General features: G+C 48.0%; 2 protein-coding genes across 2 annotated transcripts; both read left to right on the top strand.

Moving 5' to 3' along the window:
* Window positions 1–2714: 2714 nt before the first annotated feature.
* LOC137901605 (P2Y purinoceptor 14) lies at window positions 2715–3752 on the top strand. Its single transcript, XM_068745651.1, has one exon. It carries the CDS (start codon window positions 2715–2717, stop codon window positions 3750–3752), a length of 1038 nt encoding a protein of 345 aa, XP_068601752.1.
* Window positions 3753–5462: 1710 nt separating this feature from the next.
* LOC137901648 (P2Y purinoceptor 14-like) lies at window positions 5463–12991 on the top strand. Its single transcript, XM_068745693.1, has 5 exons — window positions 5463–5546; window positions 5631–5890; window positions 6331–6942; window positions 7405–7444; window positions 12962–12991. Exons 1-5 carry the CDS (start codon window positions 5463–5465, stop codon window positions 12989–12991), a joined length of 1026 nt encoding a protein of 341 aa, XP_068601794.1.
* The last annotated feature ends 6342 nt before the right edge of the window (window positions 12992–19333 follow it).

The raw sequence follows: 19333 nt of genomic DNA, 5'->3' as shown, positions 1-19333 counted from the left end.
TTTCCCCCGCATCAAATCTTACATTTAACTTTAAGTACTTAAAACACACACACACACACACACACACTATCGCTGAATGCTTCGTATCAGTAGTTACAGCGGAGGCTCTTATTGATCCGAGCGGAATGTGCAGAGGATTTTCCAGAAAAAGTTGAAACTAAACTTTTAAAAATATTAAACTCTACACAACTCTTGTGAAAACACAGTTTAATTGTTTTGAGTCTGCGGTTAACAGAAGCAGAGGAATAATTGAATGGAGAGGTGGATAAAATAATTATACGTCTAAAATAAAAAATAAAAATATTCAACTTTCATGAAATTCAAGGGAAACTGCAGTGAAAAGTGGCAGATAAAAATAAAAATAATAATAATAGTCCAGGCTCCAGCTCCGTTCCCTGCATCCTACAGGACACTGAAATGTGTCGGCTCTTGTGAGAATAAAGACGTGGAAGGAAGGATCACTCAAACCCACGTTTCCACAACAGCTGGGTTCTGACCCGCTTTCCCCCAAAACCGTATTTCAGATTAATACGGAATGCTGGGAAGCTGACAATGGACAAACTTAGTAACATCGTCATTAGTTTGCCTTCGCCGTAAACGAGAAAGATATACAAACCCAGCAAGTCACTTCAAATCCACCAATCAGCACGCGAGGAGGAAGATGCTGAGAGCGCTGCGGCACGTAGAAAGATCAGAGATGAGATGTGGAGGAGGAGGAGAGCGTTACGCCGCACTTCTTCCAAATGTCCCAAGAATGACATGAACAGAAAGGTCACAGGCGTGGGCCGCAGACCTCAGAGGGGTCAACAGGTTGGCTTCAGGCTCCGCCTCCCCCGAAGGCTCAGATCAACACCAACATCTTCTGTCTTCACTTCTGGCCCAGAACCCCCGCCCCCCCCCCCGTTCATGGAAAATCACCGCGATCCTTCTGACAATCCAATAAATCAATCAAATAAACCTTTACAGCGGCTCTTTGTGGAGACGATGGTTCATTCCCAGCAGCTGTTTTATTGATCTCTGACAGAAATATTAGCACAGCAGCCCAGGAGTCGTTTTTTTACGCAGGGAAGAAGAGGAAGCACGATTCCCTGCTTTCATGGATCACCGGATCGACCTTTCACTTCTGCCGGAACGATGGAGGGTGCACGAGCAGCACCAGCCGACCTTGTGGACTCGGGGGAAGGCCGACAGGAGTGGCTGAGATGAGCCGGAGATGACTCACAAGTCGAGTTCTGTTGTCTCCACATCTACATTCATGCTTCCTGTGGTTAATCGCTCCGTCTCCTCCGAAGTCGTGTCAGAAGGACGAAAGCAGAAGCGGTTGGCTTTCAGAGCAGCTGATCAGAGCGGCTCATTCTGTGTCGTTCAATAATCCAACAAGAGCTGGAGAAGAAGACGACGTTCCCCTCCTGACTGGATCCACGCGGTGATCTGGATCAGCACCAGAAGGTTCTAGATTGTTCTCGGCATCTTTACACACCAACCATGAAGAGTCAAAGTGAATCAGAGTTGATGTTTATTTTTAACTGATTCTTGAATCCATAAATGGGTTTTAATATTAAAATGTAATTTTTTTTTTGGAAAAAAGCCTCCATTATAAATAAATGGGAAAATCCAGAAAAGAAATGTGTGACAGTATCCGCAATTGGGATCCGATCCGGATGTAATTCGGTGTTGCGATAGAGACCCCCGTCCTGCGTGACTGTGCCAAATTCCATAAACATCGGTCAATAATCAGAGCTAGAACAACCAGACTGGGGTCACACACAAATGGGAGATTTAAATAAGTTAATAGCTGCTCAAAGTAATTACTTATAACAACAACAACAACAAAAATTGAAATATCTTCATATCGGGGAGACGGCGGGAGATTTAGCAGCTCTTCAACTGTGATGGATGGATGGATGAGAAACCGGTTCTAATCCTATAGAGGGTTTGGGGAGGGGTCTGGTCTGCTAGCTGTTCTCCACACAGCTGCTCCTTGTAAAATGATATTCTCAACATAAACAGGAAGCCGGAGGAATGTTTTGTATGAAGACCCTGAACTCCTAATGAAGCACGTTTGTTTGAGGTCCTTAGCATCGTAGGAACTGTCTTCGGGTTCGGAGGAACACGGGCGGCAGAGGTAAAAGGTCCTCGCGGTCCTGTTTTCATAAGAGTGGACGAAGGTGGTCCCTCTGTGTTTGTTGGACCCGGATGAGTCGGAGTCGGGAGGGACGAGGAGGACAGAGAGGAGTAGGAGGAGTAGGAGATGAAGGCCAGTGTCAACAGAAAGCTTTGTCTCCGCTGGGAGCTTCAAACGGAAGCTGCCTTTATTGGTGTTTAATTACGAGCAGACCGGTCTGACTACTGACTAATATAAATAAAGATCCATTTGAATGCTCTTCCGGGGGGGGGGGGGTTCACTATGAGGCAGAACCGCGTCGCCTTTGTCGTAAGCCGTATCCTGCTTGTTGAAAGCGGAGACGTTGTTCTACACAGATCGGTCGGGGCCTCAGAGTCACCTGTGTGATGGGGCCCGGAGGTCTGCTGGGGCATCGGGCCCCCAAGGTGCCCTTTAGGTCTCGAGGTGGGCCTCCGTGGATCGGAGTCGAGACCTGGGTGCTATGGCGACCAAGCCAACGGCCCTCGCCTTGCTGTGGGGGTGATTCCGTCGGGCCGTTGAGGGTCAGCGCTGGTCATGACGTTCAAACTGTGTTTGTGTGCCTCCAGGGATGGATCCCCTCAACGCCACCCGCCCCCCCTCCAACCAATCCGACTTCAGCAGCGCCTTCACCCTCCACGTTCTCCCACCGCTCTATTTCACCATCTGCATTGCGGGGCTGTTCCTGAACGGCCTGGCAGCCTGGATCTTCTTCAGGGTGCCCAGCGACTCCGGACTGGTGGTCTACCTGAAGAACATGGTGGTGGCCGATCTCCTCATGCTCGCCACCTTCCCCTTCAAGCTGGCGACTCAGCTGGGCCTGGGCGGGTGGCAGCTCCACGCCGTCATGTGCCGCTACATCGCCGTGCTCTTCTACTCCTCCATGTACGCCGGGATCGTCTTCATGGGCTTCATCAGCCTCGAGCGCTATGTCAAGATCGTCTGGCACGCTTCTCCCTCCTCCTCCTCCTCTTCCTCCTCCCGTTTGGGCAGGCTTAACCTGCTGCCCCTCCTGCAGAGAGCCGGCTTTGCCCGGGCGCTGGCTCTCTCCACCTGGAGCCTCCTGGTGCTCTGCGTCTTGCCCAACGTGGTGTTGACCAGCCGGCCGGCCCACGAGGGGAATTCGCGGCACTGCATGCAGCTGAAGACGCCCCTGGGCGTGCGGTGGCACCGGGCGTCCACCCTCTTCAACGTCGGCCTGTTCTGGGCGACCCTGCTGGTGATCGTCTTCAGCTACGCGTCCATCGCCTGCCGGATCTACCGGTCTCACCGCCGCGTGCGGCACAACGACAGCGACGTTCGGCGGAAGTCGAACCGCAGCATCTTCAGCATCCTGGCGGTGTTCTTCTTCTGCTTCGTGCCGTACCACGTCTGCCGCGTGCCGTACACCCTGAGCCAGACGCTGGCGCTCGGCTTCAGCCAGGACGCCCGCTTCCTGCTGTTCCAGCTGAAGGAGGGGACGCTCTTCCTGTCGGCCCTCAACGTCTGCCTCGACCCGGTCATCTACTTCCTGATGTGTCGAACCTTCAGGGAATCGCTGCTGAGAAAATTGTCAGGGAGAAAAAGGAGGAGATCCCTGAACAACGGCCAGAGTCTGAGCAACATCTAAACGGGGGGAGGGAAGGAGGAGCGACGGCACGGGAACGGAGGAGAGGAGACGAGTCGTGGTTGGGTTGAGAGGCGAGTGTCTGGTTCTGCATGAAAGACACGTTGGGTGACGTCATCCGACTCATCCTGGACTCCAACGCTGAAAATAATAGAACAAATAATTCGTGAATGTCTGACATGTCCTTCCGGAGGTAAATCTCAGGAAAGGATGAGTTTGCATGAGAATTATTTTTGATATGAAGTCACACATCTGCTCTGAATGATTCGCTTTCAGACGATGTATAAACGGTGTCATTACGGTGAAGACGGAAGTGAAAGCGACTTTCATTTCCTTAAATCCTGAATTTTGGTTTTTAGCTCTGATTATTCTTCTCCCACTCGAAATCTGATCCGAACCAATTTATCCTCGTTACGAGCCGTCATGTTCAACGCTGTTACTTTCAGTTTGGAGTATTACCACGTATTTACACTGCCCCCAAGTGGCCACGGGATGTAACTACAACCATGCTGTAGAAGTGGCTGAATTTAGATCGATTAATTAGATCAATTAATCCATCTTTTGTGATATCAATTGTTAAACTGAAGCTGAAAATAAAAACAACCCTTAAATGCTTTAAGTCGCATTCACTGCCAATTCTTAATAGTCTGTGCCATGGAGACTACAGATTAATTTATTTTTTATATTAAAATCATGTGCTCTTCTGGTAAAGTAACACATGATCTTATTGAACCTGAATCAGCACATTTTAATGAATTAATCAATTATAAATAAGACATCCATTCATTGTTAATCTCGCCGGTCCTCATTAACATCCAGTTAATTTATTAGATTTTATGTCTAGGCATATAATAAAAATGATATTTATATTTCATTTAGTTAATTATATAGAAAGAAATTGAAGACGCTGCTGCTCTTCGTCCTCACAGATCGCTTCAGGTGAACTTCCCCCCCCCCCCCCCCCCCCCCCCCCCCCCCCGTCACACTGGAACACATTTTCTGTTTCTCTTTCAGATTATTAATCTGTCGGCTGCAGGCCTGATCCATTTTAACACAACTGCCCTGTGTGATGACATCACACGTAAACCCCCCCCCCCCAACCCACAGCAGCGCTTCCTGATCAGAGATACGCAGACGGGTAACGCCGAACTTTTAATTACGTTGTTTTTTTTTATGTGTATTGTGATTAGAAGCATCAACAAAGGTAAGAAAAAGTATTTAGACTTTAGAACGACGGTGAAAAAATACTCAAGTAAAACTGCAGATGTGCTTTCAGATTCATATGTTTTTACTTATTTAAATATATTACATGTTAAGTATAAATAATGTAATGTTCTCCTCGTATGTTGTTTTCTGTAATCAAACCAACAAAGAGAAACAGGCAGTAAAATTATGGACATATTAGTACCAGATAACGGCAGCAAACTACACGTATATATATTTTTAAAAACACTTAATTGATTTAAACTGAATTTAGATTTTTTTTTTCCGCGCATTGCAGCGGTAAAAATGCTGCATCCTATGTATTGTTGCGGCTGAGACAAACAGGAAGTGATGACTTCCTGTAGCGTGACCGGCAGGTTTTCCCTGCAGCGCCTCCGCGTCAGCTTCTACCTGTCTGAGATTATTTACTGGGTCGACTCAGAACATCCAGAGAGCATGAGGGACCTCGGCGGAGTCAAAGTGGCCGTTCTTCTCAACCAGTCCGACCAGATGAACGCTAGTCAGACCTGCAGCGGCCAGGTCGACGCCCCGGCCCACCTTTTCTTCATCGTGGCCCACAGTCTGGTGTTTCTGGTGAGATTCCCTTGAAATACTTCAAAGAAATATCTTAAATGACCAATCCCTGTCTAATCCAGTTCCTGTAATCCCCGTCCGCAGGTGGGTTTGTTCCTGAATGGCTTCACACTGAGGTTTTACTTCTTCCAAGCTCAGCAGCCGGCCCCCAGCAGCGTCACCGTCTACCTGAAGAACCTGGCCGTGGCCGACTTCCTCGTCAGCCTCTGTCTCCCCCTGCGCATCGCCAATTACGCCAGCAGCTCCATCGCCGTCCGACAAGTTTACTGCAACTTCGGTGCCTCCGCCTTCTACCTGAACATGTACGCCAGCATCCTGTTCATGGGCTTCGTCGCTGCAAACAGGTAGGACCAGGTAGGACCAGGTTAGACCAGGTAGGACCAGGTAGGACCAGGTAGGACCAGGTAGGACCAGGTTGGACCAGGTAGGACCAGGTTAGATCAGGTAGGACCAGGTAGGACCAGTTTAGACCAGGTAGGACCAGGTAGGACCAGGTTAGATCAGGTAGGACCAGGTAGGACCAGTTTAGACCAGGTAGGACCAGGTTGGACCATGTTGGGCCAGGTATGACCAGGTTAGATCAGGTAGGACCAGGTAGGACCAGGTTGGACCAGGTAGGACCAGTTTAGACCAGGTAGGACCAGGTTAGATTAGGTAGAATCAAGTTGACCCCCCCCCCCCCCCAGACTTAACGTCGGCCTCTGGATCGAAATCAATCAAATTGTGCATCTGATTAATTTAATTCAGGTAAGAAAATCATCAGATGCCGTCTCTCGTCTCTCAGGTATCTGAAGATCGTCCGTCCGGCAGGAACTCACGTTTTGCAGACCGTGCGAGCCGCCCGCGGCATCGCCACGGTAACCTGGGCTTTCCTCCTGGCCATCATGACCACCTACATCGCGCTGTCGCTGGCCAGCCGGGAGCCGCTGCCCCCTGCCCCCGGCCCGGTGAGCTGCGACGCCCTCCACAGCAAGCAGCTGAACTTGTTCTACAAAGTGATCCACGCCTGCACCGCCGCCGTCTTCCTGCTGGTGCTCGCCTCGCTGGCGTTCTTCTACTACAGAACCTCCTGCAGGCTGTCGCAGGCCCAGCAGAAGCAGCTGGCGTCCTCCGGCTCCAAGAAGCTGGCCAAGTCCCGCCGCAACATGTCGGTGCTGGTCACCGTCTTCGCCGTTTGCTTTGTCCCTTACCACCTGGTCCGGCTTCCCTACATGTTCCTGTGGCGCCGGTGCTCGTGGAACCAGGCGTTCTTCTACGCCAAGGAGCTGACGGTCCTGATGTCGGTTCTCAACGTCTGCCTGGATCCCATCATTTATTTCATCTTCTGCAAAGCCTTCCGGGCCCGGCTGAGACCGAGACGGGTGTTCAGCGCCACGCAGGAGGCCACGCGCGGAGAGCACGGGGAGGCGGGGCCAACTGCAGATTAGTGATTAGCTTTATGCTAAAGGCGCAGCCACGGCTTGTTTGCCCGAACCCTGCAGTTCGGATCATATTCTTCCTCGTGGCGCAGTGGGTAGCGCTGTTGCCTCACAGCAGAAGGCCACAGGTTCAAATCCAACACGGGACCTTTCTGTGAGGAGCTTGCATGTTCTCCCCGTGCCTGCGCGGGTTCTCTCCGGGTTCTCCGGCTTCCTCCCACCAACCCAAAACCAGCTAAAACTGTTGTTTTAGCTTTGATGTTTGTATCATAAATAGCTAAATGTAAAATTAATTGATTTACAATCGAGTGAACTTTGTGTGCCGTTGTGTTTTGTGACCAGCAAGTGGCAGCAGCAATCAGTGCGTCCCTCCAGCGGTGAATTCCACGTTGTGCTTTCAAGGCAACACATTGAAATAACTTTATTAATGTACTTCAAAGCGACGCGGACAAACGCAGCTCGAGATGGACTTCTCCTAACGTAACGTTAAGACGAGCAGGAATGAAGTCATTCTGTCGTAAAGCAGATTTTAAATCATTCTTCAGCGTCGCCCTCGCTGTTAAAGTTAAAGTTAAAGTCCGTGTTTCTGGCCAGCGCACATGGAACGGATAAATATAAGGGTTTGATTCAATCATAAGAAGATATTTGTGATTGATCGGAAACGCTGCAGCTTGTTCTCGGAGCAGGAAGAGAGTCTTCTTACAATCGACCCGATCGTGAAGTCACGACGTCGTGTGTGTGTTTAGTCGTCATTCGCAACATCTGACACTCATTTGAGAAGTTATTACTCTGCTCTAGAGGATGAATGTTAACAGCAGAAATACCGGGCCCTCGCCACCGGCGCCCCAATAATCAATACTGGATCGCTTGGTTCTGTGTTCGTGCGTTTAACGTCCGGCCTGGGGAGTTTTAGAGCGTCGACGCAGAATTTGTTTCGCTCTCCTTCCAGCCAGATTATTTCAATTACTGCTCCTAACAAGCTGAAGATCTAGAAGATCCTGACCCCGACCGGTCTGAGCCTCCGGACCCCGATCTGAGGTCAAACAGAGGACTGGGGACGATTTAAGGGTGGGGTGGGACAGCCTGTTAAAGGAGGTCTGTTGTTGCTTTTACTGCTTCTATTGTGATTTATTTACGGTTCCACAGCTGGGCTCGGGGGGGGGGGGCATGGTTCCACCTCTGAGCAGGCCTGGATCTACGTCAGCCGGCTGGATGATGGACGTACAGGAGCGGGACCCACAACCATCAACCATCGTCCTGGGAGGGACGCAGCTTCAGGTCGAGGGACTCACTTCGGTCCCGCCGGACTCGTAGGACAGGAGACATCTGGACTCTGGGCGAGACGGACTCCACTGTCCTTGGTGACGCACTAAAACACACAACTCTAAAATTAGACCCTGAAGACTTCCTGGATCTGGAACCGAATGAGTCCACTGGGCTCCCCTGTCCTGATGAAGCCCCCCCCCCCACCCGAGGGGGAGCCAGTTGGACTCTGATGGGCCAGGTTACACTCCATCCACACATTTTCGTCTTTAACTGATTGGATGCTGTCTTCTTGTCTTCTTCTTGCACGACGTGTGGCTGTACTGCCCCGAGTGGCTACTGGTGGTACAGCGCTGAAACGAATGACGTGGACGGCCATCTCTTCACCTGTAGGTCCGTTAATGAGACGTTTTATTTAATTAACCCTTCCTGTATGCCTGAACCGAGGTCAGTGACCTGGAGGCGTGATGTCATCTTCATCTGCGTCTGCCTTCGCTGACCGATCGCTTCGTATAAAATGTGGAATGTCATTCTTTCGTCGTTCCAGTCTTCTCTCTCTTTACATTTCCCTCCCTCGCTCCTTTTTAAGCCTGACTGGTCACTAAGTGCCACCAGACGGTCCATTTATAGAGCGACGAGGAGAGGAAGAGCGAGAGAGACGGAGGTCATGCGGTGTCGTGGGAAGAACAGCCCTAAAAAAACACACGCTGCCCCACGATGGCTTCGGCTCCAGGTCAGTCCTCCTCTCCTCCGTAGCATCCATCCTTTCTTTGCTGCTTCCCCTCCTCTTCCCTGTCTCTCAATCGTTCTCCAGTTTGTAGAACATATCTTCATCCTGGTTTCCGAGTTGAAGCAAGACGATCAGAATTATTGTGCGATAGAAAGCATCGTCTGAAACGATGATGGTAGAAGTCGCGTAATCTGAGTTCAGCATCATGCGATCAGTGGCCGGTTCTATCGATCGGTCCGCTGATTGATTATCATGATGATGCTGTTGTTCATAAAATGGCATCTATTGGGCTAGGAAGAATGAATATCCTTCGGAAAGATGGAGAGAGAGAGAGAGAGAGAGAGAGGGGTCCTCAGTGAATCAGAGATTTTCTATAAAAAGTCTGAGAATTATTAAACTGCTCAAATGGAAAATAGTTTGTGTGTGTGAGTGTGTGAATGTGTGTGTGTGTGTGTGTGTGTGCATGTGTGTGTGTGTGTGTGCATGTGTGTGTGTGTGTGTGTGTGCCATCCAGTCGTCTGACGTTACTCTTCCTTTTAATTTTCTTATACCCTCATTATCAACCAAACAAATTTAAGGAACATCCGACCAATAAAAACTGTAAATAAAAATGTCCCATTGTCTGGATTTACGCCTGCAAACGTCGGACGCCGTCACCGGACGTGACGCTAATGATCGACGGCGGGCTCTGATTGGTCGGTAGGCGGGCGGCTGTCTTGTTTGTCTTTCATAATTGCTGCTGCTAACTGTTTCGTAGCTCTGTGATCAGATGACATCATAGACCCACACAGTGATGTCATAGACCCACACAGTGACGTCATAGACCCACACAGTGAAGTCATAGACCCACACAGTGACGTCATAGACCCACACAGTGAAGTCATAGACCCACACAGTGACGTCATAGACCCACACAGTGATGTCATAGACCGTCTATGACGTCACTGTGTGGGTTTATGATAGACCCACACAGTGACGTCATAGACCCACACAGTGACGTCATAGACCCAAACATCGTGATCAACTAAAATCTCCAGGCTTAAAAGTGGACTAAAAAAATAGTATAATGTAACATTTTGTTTAATGTTCTAAGTTCTAAGAATCTAAGTTAAGTTAATTTCGTAACTATGGAGACAATAAAATTACATACAATAAAAATTCCTGTCGTGAAAGACGCCACAACAGTACCCTGTGGTTGTGTGTCGGAAGTTTGGGGAAACAAATCTGAAACAGATTTCGAGCCTGAAAACTAAAGGCGGGACAGACGGTCCCGAGCCGACCCCCCCCCAATTAGTTTGTGGTGGGTATCAATAAATAATAGTCAAAACACACCAAACGATCATTAACAGACTCACAGACTTTCTTTGTTAGACTTTTTCTAAAACAGTGTCTCTCTCTCTCTCACACACACACCTACACACACCTACACACACACACACACACACACACACACCTACACACACACACACGCACACTTACCTCACTGTTCAGGAGTAAAAATAGATCACTCCCAAGGGGCTGACTCAACAAAACTACCGAATCTATGGAGTCATTTTTCCTCGTTGCTCACACACACACACACACACACACACCTACACACACACACGCACACACACAAACTCACACACACACTAAACTTAACAAACCTAAGATATAAGACCATTGCCAGGAAGTTGAGTTCATGCTGACATGTCTGCAAGGAATGTTAGCTCTCTCTCTCTCTCTCTCTCTCTCTCTCACACACACACATTATTGATTAATCACCAGTCAATGGTAGTTATTGGTTATCTCACATTGGTGATGATCTGATGGTCCAGTCTATCAGTCTTTAAAAACTAAAAATGATGGGATGCTGTAAAAAATACAAATAAAAACATTTCAACTGTTGAGAAGAATAAATTTTATTGTATTTGAAAATTATGTGCGCAATTAGAATGTGAGACCAGCAACACATTTCAAACCGGTTTGAATATAGTGAATATAGATTTCAACCGCCTGGATCCGGATTATGATCCGAATCAAGATCTCAATCCAGCTGTGCCAAACGGAAGCATGGGAAGCATGTTTCCATGCTATTGGCAAAATGCCACAATAATAATATATATATATATGGATGAAAAGTTTTTAAAAGTTAGTTCATGGGAGTTTGTTGGTTTGTTTGTTTGAGCTCCAGGTCATCTGAATTAAAAACTAGGAGTGTGTCTGCTTCTATACTTGCTTGAATATCGCGGGTAAAAGAAATTCCAACATTTGTACATAAAAATTCTCGATTTTCTAAGAATTTCTTTCCTGCCCACACTGATCATTTCATGGATTCTAAAACTAAAAATCTACCTGATGTGGAAAATGAAAAGGGAAAGTTTAATGATCCTGACGTTTTAGAAATATTGCAAAGTTCGACAGCAATGTTAAAAGTGAAAGCATGAATGTGAAGTAATTCTTGAGTTAAATGCTAGATTTTCTTGAGAATTTAGTCTTTTTTCATTGTTGAGAAGTATGAAATTTTTCTGGGTTGATAAAAAAAAAAACTACTAATAGAATAAGGATTTTCACTAATTGTATGTACTTGCCTTCCATCTTTTACATAATGCTAGGGCAAAGTTGCTTATAGTCTTTATGCTACGCTAGTTGCTTACAGCCTTTATGCTAAGCTAAGCTAAGCTAGGATAATGAAATCCAGACTGTAGATAAGCCCCTGCATCTCTGACCACACCCAGATCCTTGACACGGTGTCGAGGCGGTCCCGTAAATCGCGTTCCAGAGACCACAAGGCGACCAACATCTCGGTCACGCCACAGACAGAAGGAATCTGGCCAAAGATATGGAGAGACGAGGCCATTCCCTCGCTCGCTGCTCTCACAGAGAGTCTGTAATCACCAGCCGGGTTGGAAAGCAGCGTCTCGCTACAGCTAATTAAAGGCTATAAAACCGTCTGAGCAGAATTCTGATTTAATGAATGAAATTTGATGCTCCACCGGTGAAGACGAGGCGGAGTCCTTCCAAAAAAACGTGCACAGGAGAAACAAGAGGATGTTAATAATCCCCTGAGCAACGGGACGTCTGTGATATTCAGAGGGTCGGTACGCCCCAGGGCGGCTTTCCCCGGGAACGCTAACAAATCACAGCGTCAGCTGACAGTACAGAGGAGCCCCAATAGTATGTAATTTAACTGGTGCAGCAATGTGGCCTCAAAGCTGACACCAATAAAGCTTATTTTGAGATTTAAATTGACAAGCCACATAGTTTGTTTCGCAATGCTAGTCCAGATGCACCGGTCGGTAAATTTACACTGCAAATAAAAAACAAAAAAAAACGCACGGGCAGCCCAGTCTGCTCCAATTCACCAATGTCATCCTTCATCAGGATAAACAAGGTCAACCGATGCCGCCATCGTCTGGCGTCTGGACTCTAAGGGGAACACGGATTCTGTAGACAGGTAACCCTTGATCTGCAGATCTTCCAACAGCTCTCATTTTCAAACCGTTCCTCTTTCCAAAGACAGATGAAATCCACCTTTTCTCGTTGTTCTGTAAGCAAACACCTTCACCGATGCCGCTTCGTCCATTCGTCCATTGCACACTCATATTTTCCTCCAGCTGATGACCTCTGACCTCTCCACGTGTTTTTTTTTTCTTCCGTCAACCACACATGAACTAGCACATGTACACACACACGGGTCTGGGGGGTTTGGGCGCCTCCAGTTTAACGTAATGAGATGGCAAACAGAGCCAAGATGGCCGCCGCCGTGTCATTAGCAGTGGAAATGTGGTCAGTTATTAGAGATGGAATATCAATATGACTTCATGCGAGGCTGATCGCTGATCCAGCCGACAGGAAGCAGCCAAGACGACTGACCTGATGACAGGGTCAATCTGTAGCTCCCTGCGAACGGCTGCTAAACAATTTAGCTTCTACGCGTTCAATTCATTCAGCGCAGAAACGTAGCAATAAGTCAGACACGCAATTCTCCCCTATGCTTAAATTCCTAGTGTTCGCTTTGCTAGGTACACCTGTCCAGACTGAACCTGCAGTGAACCACGACGGCTGAAACGGTTGGGCATGCTTTTATCGGAGGCTGTTTGGACATTCGGGGTAGTTTCTCGAAGAATAATTCATCCTGATGACATAAACCGGGCATGTTGAGGGGATTGGCATCTATGAGTTTGTGTCAAATAAAATCCACCAAATGTAAACGCTTTGCTGTTACCAATCCAGTAACCGTAAATTATGGCTGGAGGGCTACGAGTCTGAGTTCAGCGAAGGCTAAGCACTGTTAAACCGGATATTTGGTAACGTTGAGTGCTTAAACATAGAAAAATCAAACAATGTCTCGATTACTACCTGTGGATTAATTGATCAGATATTAAATACCTTCAGAAGACTTGATTTTCTCATTAGAAAACATTTTAAAATTACATATAAAAGCATTTTGTTTGGACTGGAAGGTCTTAGAGTTCTGTCGTAGTGAACACACACACACACACACACGCACACACACACGCACATGCACTGTTCGGAGAGTAATTGTCTCGGGAGGAAAGTGAGTCGAGGAATGTCTGAGTTTGGAATAACATTCAGGAAAGGTGCCAGCTCACCACCACTGTTTACCCTCTGTGTGTATTTTCACTGTTCACACGTTCTTACTGCTTCTGTTGATCTATGCATTCCTCCACTGCGTGCGTGTGTGCGTGTGTGCGTGTGTGCGTGTGTGCGTGCTTATCTCAGGTTGTGTTTGTCCGGCATACAGCACTGACTGGTAAACTGGTTGCTTGTATGGGGCAGATGGGGGGTCGTTGTGTTTGTGGACTGGTCTGGACTGAAAGCGGAACTACAGGTGAATTTGAAGATGTTTCACAATAAAACTTTATCAGGGGGTGAACAAACAGGTGAACAAAGAGGGGAAAAAAAATCATTCGAGAGCCGCTTCAGGTCGAGTCATGGATCCGCTGCAGAAGAAGAGCAGCACCAAAGCCAGACTTTAACATTTATCTCTTTAAAATATCTGTAATAACAAGTCATTCATGAACTGCATTCGTTCATCGCGAGTATTCGGCTGTGGGCTCGCGAGCGCCCTCTGGGTGAACTGCAGCTGTGTGTGGGGGGAAATGTCAATAAAGATTGTTTTGAAAACACTTCCGGGACAGGAAGTAATTGTTTTGTTCTGGGACGGCTCCAAGGGAAATGAAGACTTTCACCTTGAAATCGGCTTTTTGCGTTCCCCTTTGAACAGCCTGTCAGAGGCGCCCCCCCCCCCCTCTCTGATGGCTTTCGGACCTCCCTCCCTCTCTCCATCCCTCCTCCTCCTCCTCCTCCTGAACCGAAGCCGACTCTTCGCCAACTGGAGCTCATCTCCACGCCACCGAGGCGCATCTTTCACCGGGAGACCGAGGCTCTCCGCCCGCCACCGAGGCGCATCTTTCACCGGGAGACCGAGGCTCTCCGCCCGCTACCGAGGCGCATCTTTCACCGGGAGACCGAGGCTCTCCGCCCGCCACCGAGGCGCATCTTTCACCGGGAGACCGAGGCTCTCCGCCCGCCACCGAGGCGCATCTTTCACCGGGAGACCGAGGCTCTCCGCCCGCCACCGAGGCGCATCTTTCACCGGGAGACCGAGGCTCTCCGCCCGCCACCGAGGCGCATCTTTCACCGGGAGACCGAGGCTCTCCGCCCGCCACCGAGGCGCATCTTTCACCGGGAGACCGAGGCTCTCCGCCCGCCACCGAGGCGCATCTTTCACCGGGAGACCGAGGCTCTCCGCCCGCCACCGAGGCGCATCTTTCACCGGGAGACCGAGGCTCTCCGCCCGCCACCGCGTCAGCTGAAACTTTTATTCTCCCTTTCCTAACTTCTCTCGAGGCGGACGCGGAGACGACATGGATGGATTTCGTGTTTCTTTCGGTGCGTAAAACATGTCCAAGCAGGTTAGTGGATGACCGGAGGACTGGGAAGTTTAAAAAAGAAAATTCGTTGAAGATACTTTGTCCAAAGCGTCCGGATAAACCGGCAGGAACACCGCAGAAAGACGCCCGTAGAGAGAGAGGGACGATCCGCGGGGTCTGCGGGACGTACACGTCTCCCGTCCCCACCGGCACCGAGGTACGGCCGCATCTCATTCACTCATTCACGCATTCACTCATTCACTCGTGCACTTTTATTTGAACATAGGAAAACGTGTACAATCAAAACAGCTTGACGTTTTCACAATAAAAGCCTCAAACTGGTCCTCATATTTGCTACAAAGACACCTGTAGGTGTATTTATTGGCTTGTTTTATATGAATGTGATCATTATTTCAGCCTTTTTTATTATTATCATCATCAAAAATCGGAACAATATTGTATAGATTCTGAAAATAAAGGAAAGTTTGAGCTTTTCATACTAAGTGCTTCAAATTTCTAAGCGTCATTCATCCCCATGTTTGTAGCTGGAAGACTGTTGTTTATAGTACACAAATAAATACTAAAACAATTAGAAATATGAATTTCAACTAGTCGTAATGATATAATTGATTTTAACAAATTAAAAGAAAACAACAGAAGATGAAAAGGTCGAATTATTTCAGAATAAAAGGCTTCATCCTCAAGTCTAATACATTTCTCTTGTGTATGTTTGTTGTTTTTCGGATTCTTCTGCTTGTATTTATGAGGTAACTAAGAAATCTGTCAGAGCTCAGTGTGATTTGCGTCATCTGATCTCAGTCCTGTTCCACAGAGGATGAACCCGGGCCACCCTCGTCTCTTCTGGAGGCTGTAATGCGCATTGAAACCCGTAGGGGGCACTAGGAGAACTTTTCACACCAGTGAGTTTGAATAGGAAACCGACAACCAAATCAAGATGTGCTCAGTCGTCTGTTTGAAACCTCGCACCAGCTTTCAGCCCGTAAATACTGCCAGGCTGCGGGGCGGACGCCGACGGTCCGACTCCTACAGAGATGCTCCGGATCCCTCTCTTCCTGTTTGCGCTCCTTGTCTCGCCGTTCAAACGGCTTTTCGAAACAAACCGGCTGCACAGAAATATGCGGGATGTCAGCGAGAGACGGAAATATCCAGCCGGAGTGATCGACGCGCAGCGGAGCGCGTACTTCACTGCGTCCACGAATTACAGAAATCTTTTACTTAGGTTCGCCGTAGTTAGGGAAAACGAACATGCGGAAAGCTATAAAAGATTCCTGGGTCCGCCCCCAAATTATTCTCTGCTGGATCACGACCCCACGTTTCCACCGTTCCTTGTGTCAACCTGCTAACAAACAAACCGACCGGGCCGAACGCAGTCGGGGTCGTAAAGCTCGTCGTGTGTGCTGGACTTCTAGATAATAGAGGAGGGGAGGTTCAAAGGTTGTGGGTTCAAGGCCCACCAGAGACGGGCTTCCTTCTCGGCGGCTAGCTTTTGAACATGTGGCTACCGTGTTGGATTGGAGAACCTATCACATCACTGTCCTCCCGTCGCGACCTTTCTACGCCAATGCCTCCAGAGCTCTCTGTCTTTCTTCAGTCCGCCGTGGCGTGGGATCCCGAGTGTTTCACGCGTGTCAAACGTGACACTAAGTATCTCTTCAGTCTGAACCCGCGGAGCCGCAGGCGGGCTTCGAGAAACGACGCTTCGTCTTTTCATGGGATTTGTTAAATATAGCGGACCGTCAGACTTGAATTGAAATGTTTTGTTCTGAAAGATCAGGTCGGAAATCAGAGTCCATGTTTTTCTGCTCTCGGAAAACCATCTTTCGGCTTCATTTAGGCAACATGAAGGCTGTTCCCAGGGGCTGCTCCAGTTTGCACGGTGAGTTGGATGTCGGCGAAGGCAGCGTGGCGGCGGGCCGAGTCGCCTGAACACATCTGTTGTGTTTTAGAGAGGAACTCCTCGGTGGCAGTCGATGATGGATGCGGCGGTGTGTTTAGGGTCTTTCGAAAGGCTGGGACAAGAGAGATGAGGTTTTATTTAAGTCCACGTCGAGGCCAGCGCTGTCACGGCTACATGTAGCGACTAATCACGCTTCACTCAGGGGCGTGTGCGTGTGTGTGTGTGTGTGCGCCTTGGCTTACCGCGCGCGTGTGTGTGTGTGTGTGTGCGTCTCTGAGTGCCAATAATACCCTTCGATTGCTGCCGAAGAAAAGCGCTGATGGGATTATAATTGTGTGTGTGTTTTGGCAGGCGGACGGCAGCTAAGTCTTTCTCACTAAAACACACTTTGTCTGTCCAGGTCTGAACTGTGTCGACCTGGATTTGTTCGTGTGTGTTTGTGCTTTGAGTCAAGTAATATATTAACTGGTGCCGTGAACCGCCTGCATTGTAAATAAACATGATAAATAATAAATAGGCCGGTTAAAATGCACTCAATCATAAGGCAACGTGTTCATAGTTGAAAGATTTAAACATTTAGAGCAGAACTGACCATGTGACCTCCAGAGCCTTTACGGAAAGTGACCGAGCTTCTGACTGGTCGGATTTGTGTCACTATTTTTTGTCACAACCGGCCGCTTGTGAAGGTCGAGTCCGTTTTTAAGCGAGCCCAGCGCGGACCTGGACGACTCCTCGGTTCCATCTCAACAAGTCTGACAGAAATCAAACACACCCCAACCATCTCAAGTATTTGGAAGCAATTTTAATATTGAGACAATGCAGTATAATTATGGGATGGGGGGGGGATCGTTCCCTCGGCGACCTGTGTGTGTCTTGTTTATAATAATTAGTCTAACAGTTTAGCCTGAGGTCGGACGGAGGCCGTGCGTGGCTGGCGATGAATGCGGAGCGTTTCCAACCTCAGAGAGGCAGTGAGGAAAATAAACGACACACTCAGAGTTCATATTTTTGTTTGTTAAACACGCACTTGAATGCACCTCGCGGGTCCTGAACCAAAGAGAGAGACAGGTGGTTCTGTGTGTTATCGGGTTAGCAATAGGATTAGGATACTGGGTGAAGATGGAGACTGGTGCAGTGATCCAAAAGTTGTTGGTTCAAGTCCCAACAGAGAACATCTTTAGCTACGGCAACTCTACAAAGGTTTGGATTGTAAGATTTATCGGCAGCATGTACTTCCAGGCGGTATTTCTGCCTTTATGTGACATTCTTTCAGAGATTTTGGGGGGGGGGGGAAATCGAATATTTTTAAATCAGAGTTGAGTCTCTTTCTTTTGTAGTCCTTCGCCAGATGCGTACCCGAGCCATGGTCATGTGACATGAACCAGGACGTGACAGGATTTAGATCATCCACACAACAGATCTGAGCCGAGTAAAAATCAGAAGTTAAAGTTACGCCACATTCATTTCATTGTTTGTCGTTTTTTTGTTGGATAAAAACATCGGTCTTATTCCAGACCGATGAGAAAACTATTAGCCTATATTTGTTTGACTTTGTTGTTTCTTTTCTATTTATTTTTTACAGTGTGGGAACTCTTATCTATTTTGACGTTTTATTGGAATTGGGATGAGGGTCTAATTTACGGCGACTGTCGGAGCTTGGCGGAGGAATACGCTCGGTTCTGCGCCCCTGCAGTTGTTGGTTCTTCTGGACTAGTTATTTAAGGCGTCTTTTCCAAAGCTGAACTCTGGGACCCGGAGGATAAAATGTACTTACAGTAAATTACTTTTACGATCTGCATTTTATTTGTAGACGTGGTTTTATGAACCAATAGACACTGTGATGTGTTCATGGTTCGAACCAGGTGTGTGTGTGTGTGTGTGTGTGTGTGTGTGTGTGTGTGTGAGTGTGTGTGTGACGCCTCCTGCTGTCTCTCTGTACATTCCCATCATGAATCACCCCCCCGGCCCCCCATCAACCCAGTCATCCCATAAAAACGTACTATTCTGTCATTTAGCTTCTCTCCACTGATTCCCTCTGCCTGTCATGGACGTTCTGACTAATAAAGATTTATTGAAAGCTGCTACAAGACATTTGTCGGCGAGCGAAGGCCTCAACGATCAGAACAAGAAAACAGAAGATGCTAGTGTAGCCGTTGGCTTCTTTTTCCCACTTGCTTGGATCATGCTAGGCTAGCATTTATACTAGCATTAGCCACGCCAGCCTGCATCTGAACTTCCCTAGCAACATGCTAGTTAGTTAGAGGCTAAAACAGGGGTGGGCAAACCTTTTGACTCGCGGGCCACAATAGGTTCTAAAATTTGACAGAGGGGCCGGACCAGACCAGAACCGATGGATGGAGTATTTGTGTGAGCTAATATAAATGACACATGAAAGCTATTGCATTAAAGGATTTGGCCTTTTACAGGTAGCATTACAGGGAAAAGGTAAAATGAATGAGGTTTAATTATTATACAATTTTATTTAATGATATTATTTGGACAAGTTTGGCGGGCCGGATTAAAAAGACCAACGGGCCGCATATGGCCCCCGGGCCTGGGTTTGCCCATGTCTGGGCTAA

Source organism: Brachionichthys hirsutus, chromosome 11, assembly GCF_040956055.1.
Source record: "Brachionichthys hirsutus isolate HB-005 chromosome 11, CSIRO-AGI_Bhir_v1, whole genome shotgun sequence".
NCBI classification, from domain to species: Eukaryota; Metazoa; Chordata; class Actinopteri; order Lophiiformes; family Brachionichthyidae; genus Brachionichthys; species Brachionichthys hirsutus.
Note: the sequence above shows the minus strand (reverse complement) of the source record. Positions and strands in the feature narration are given on the sequence as shown.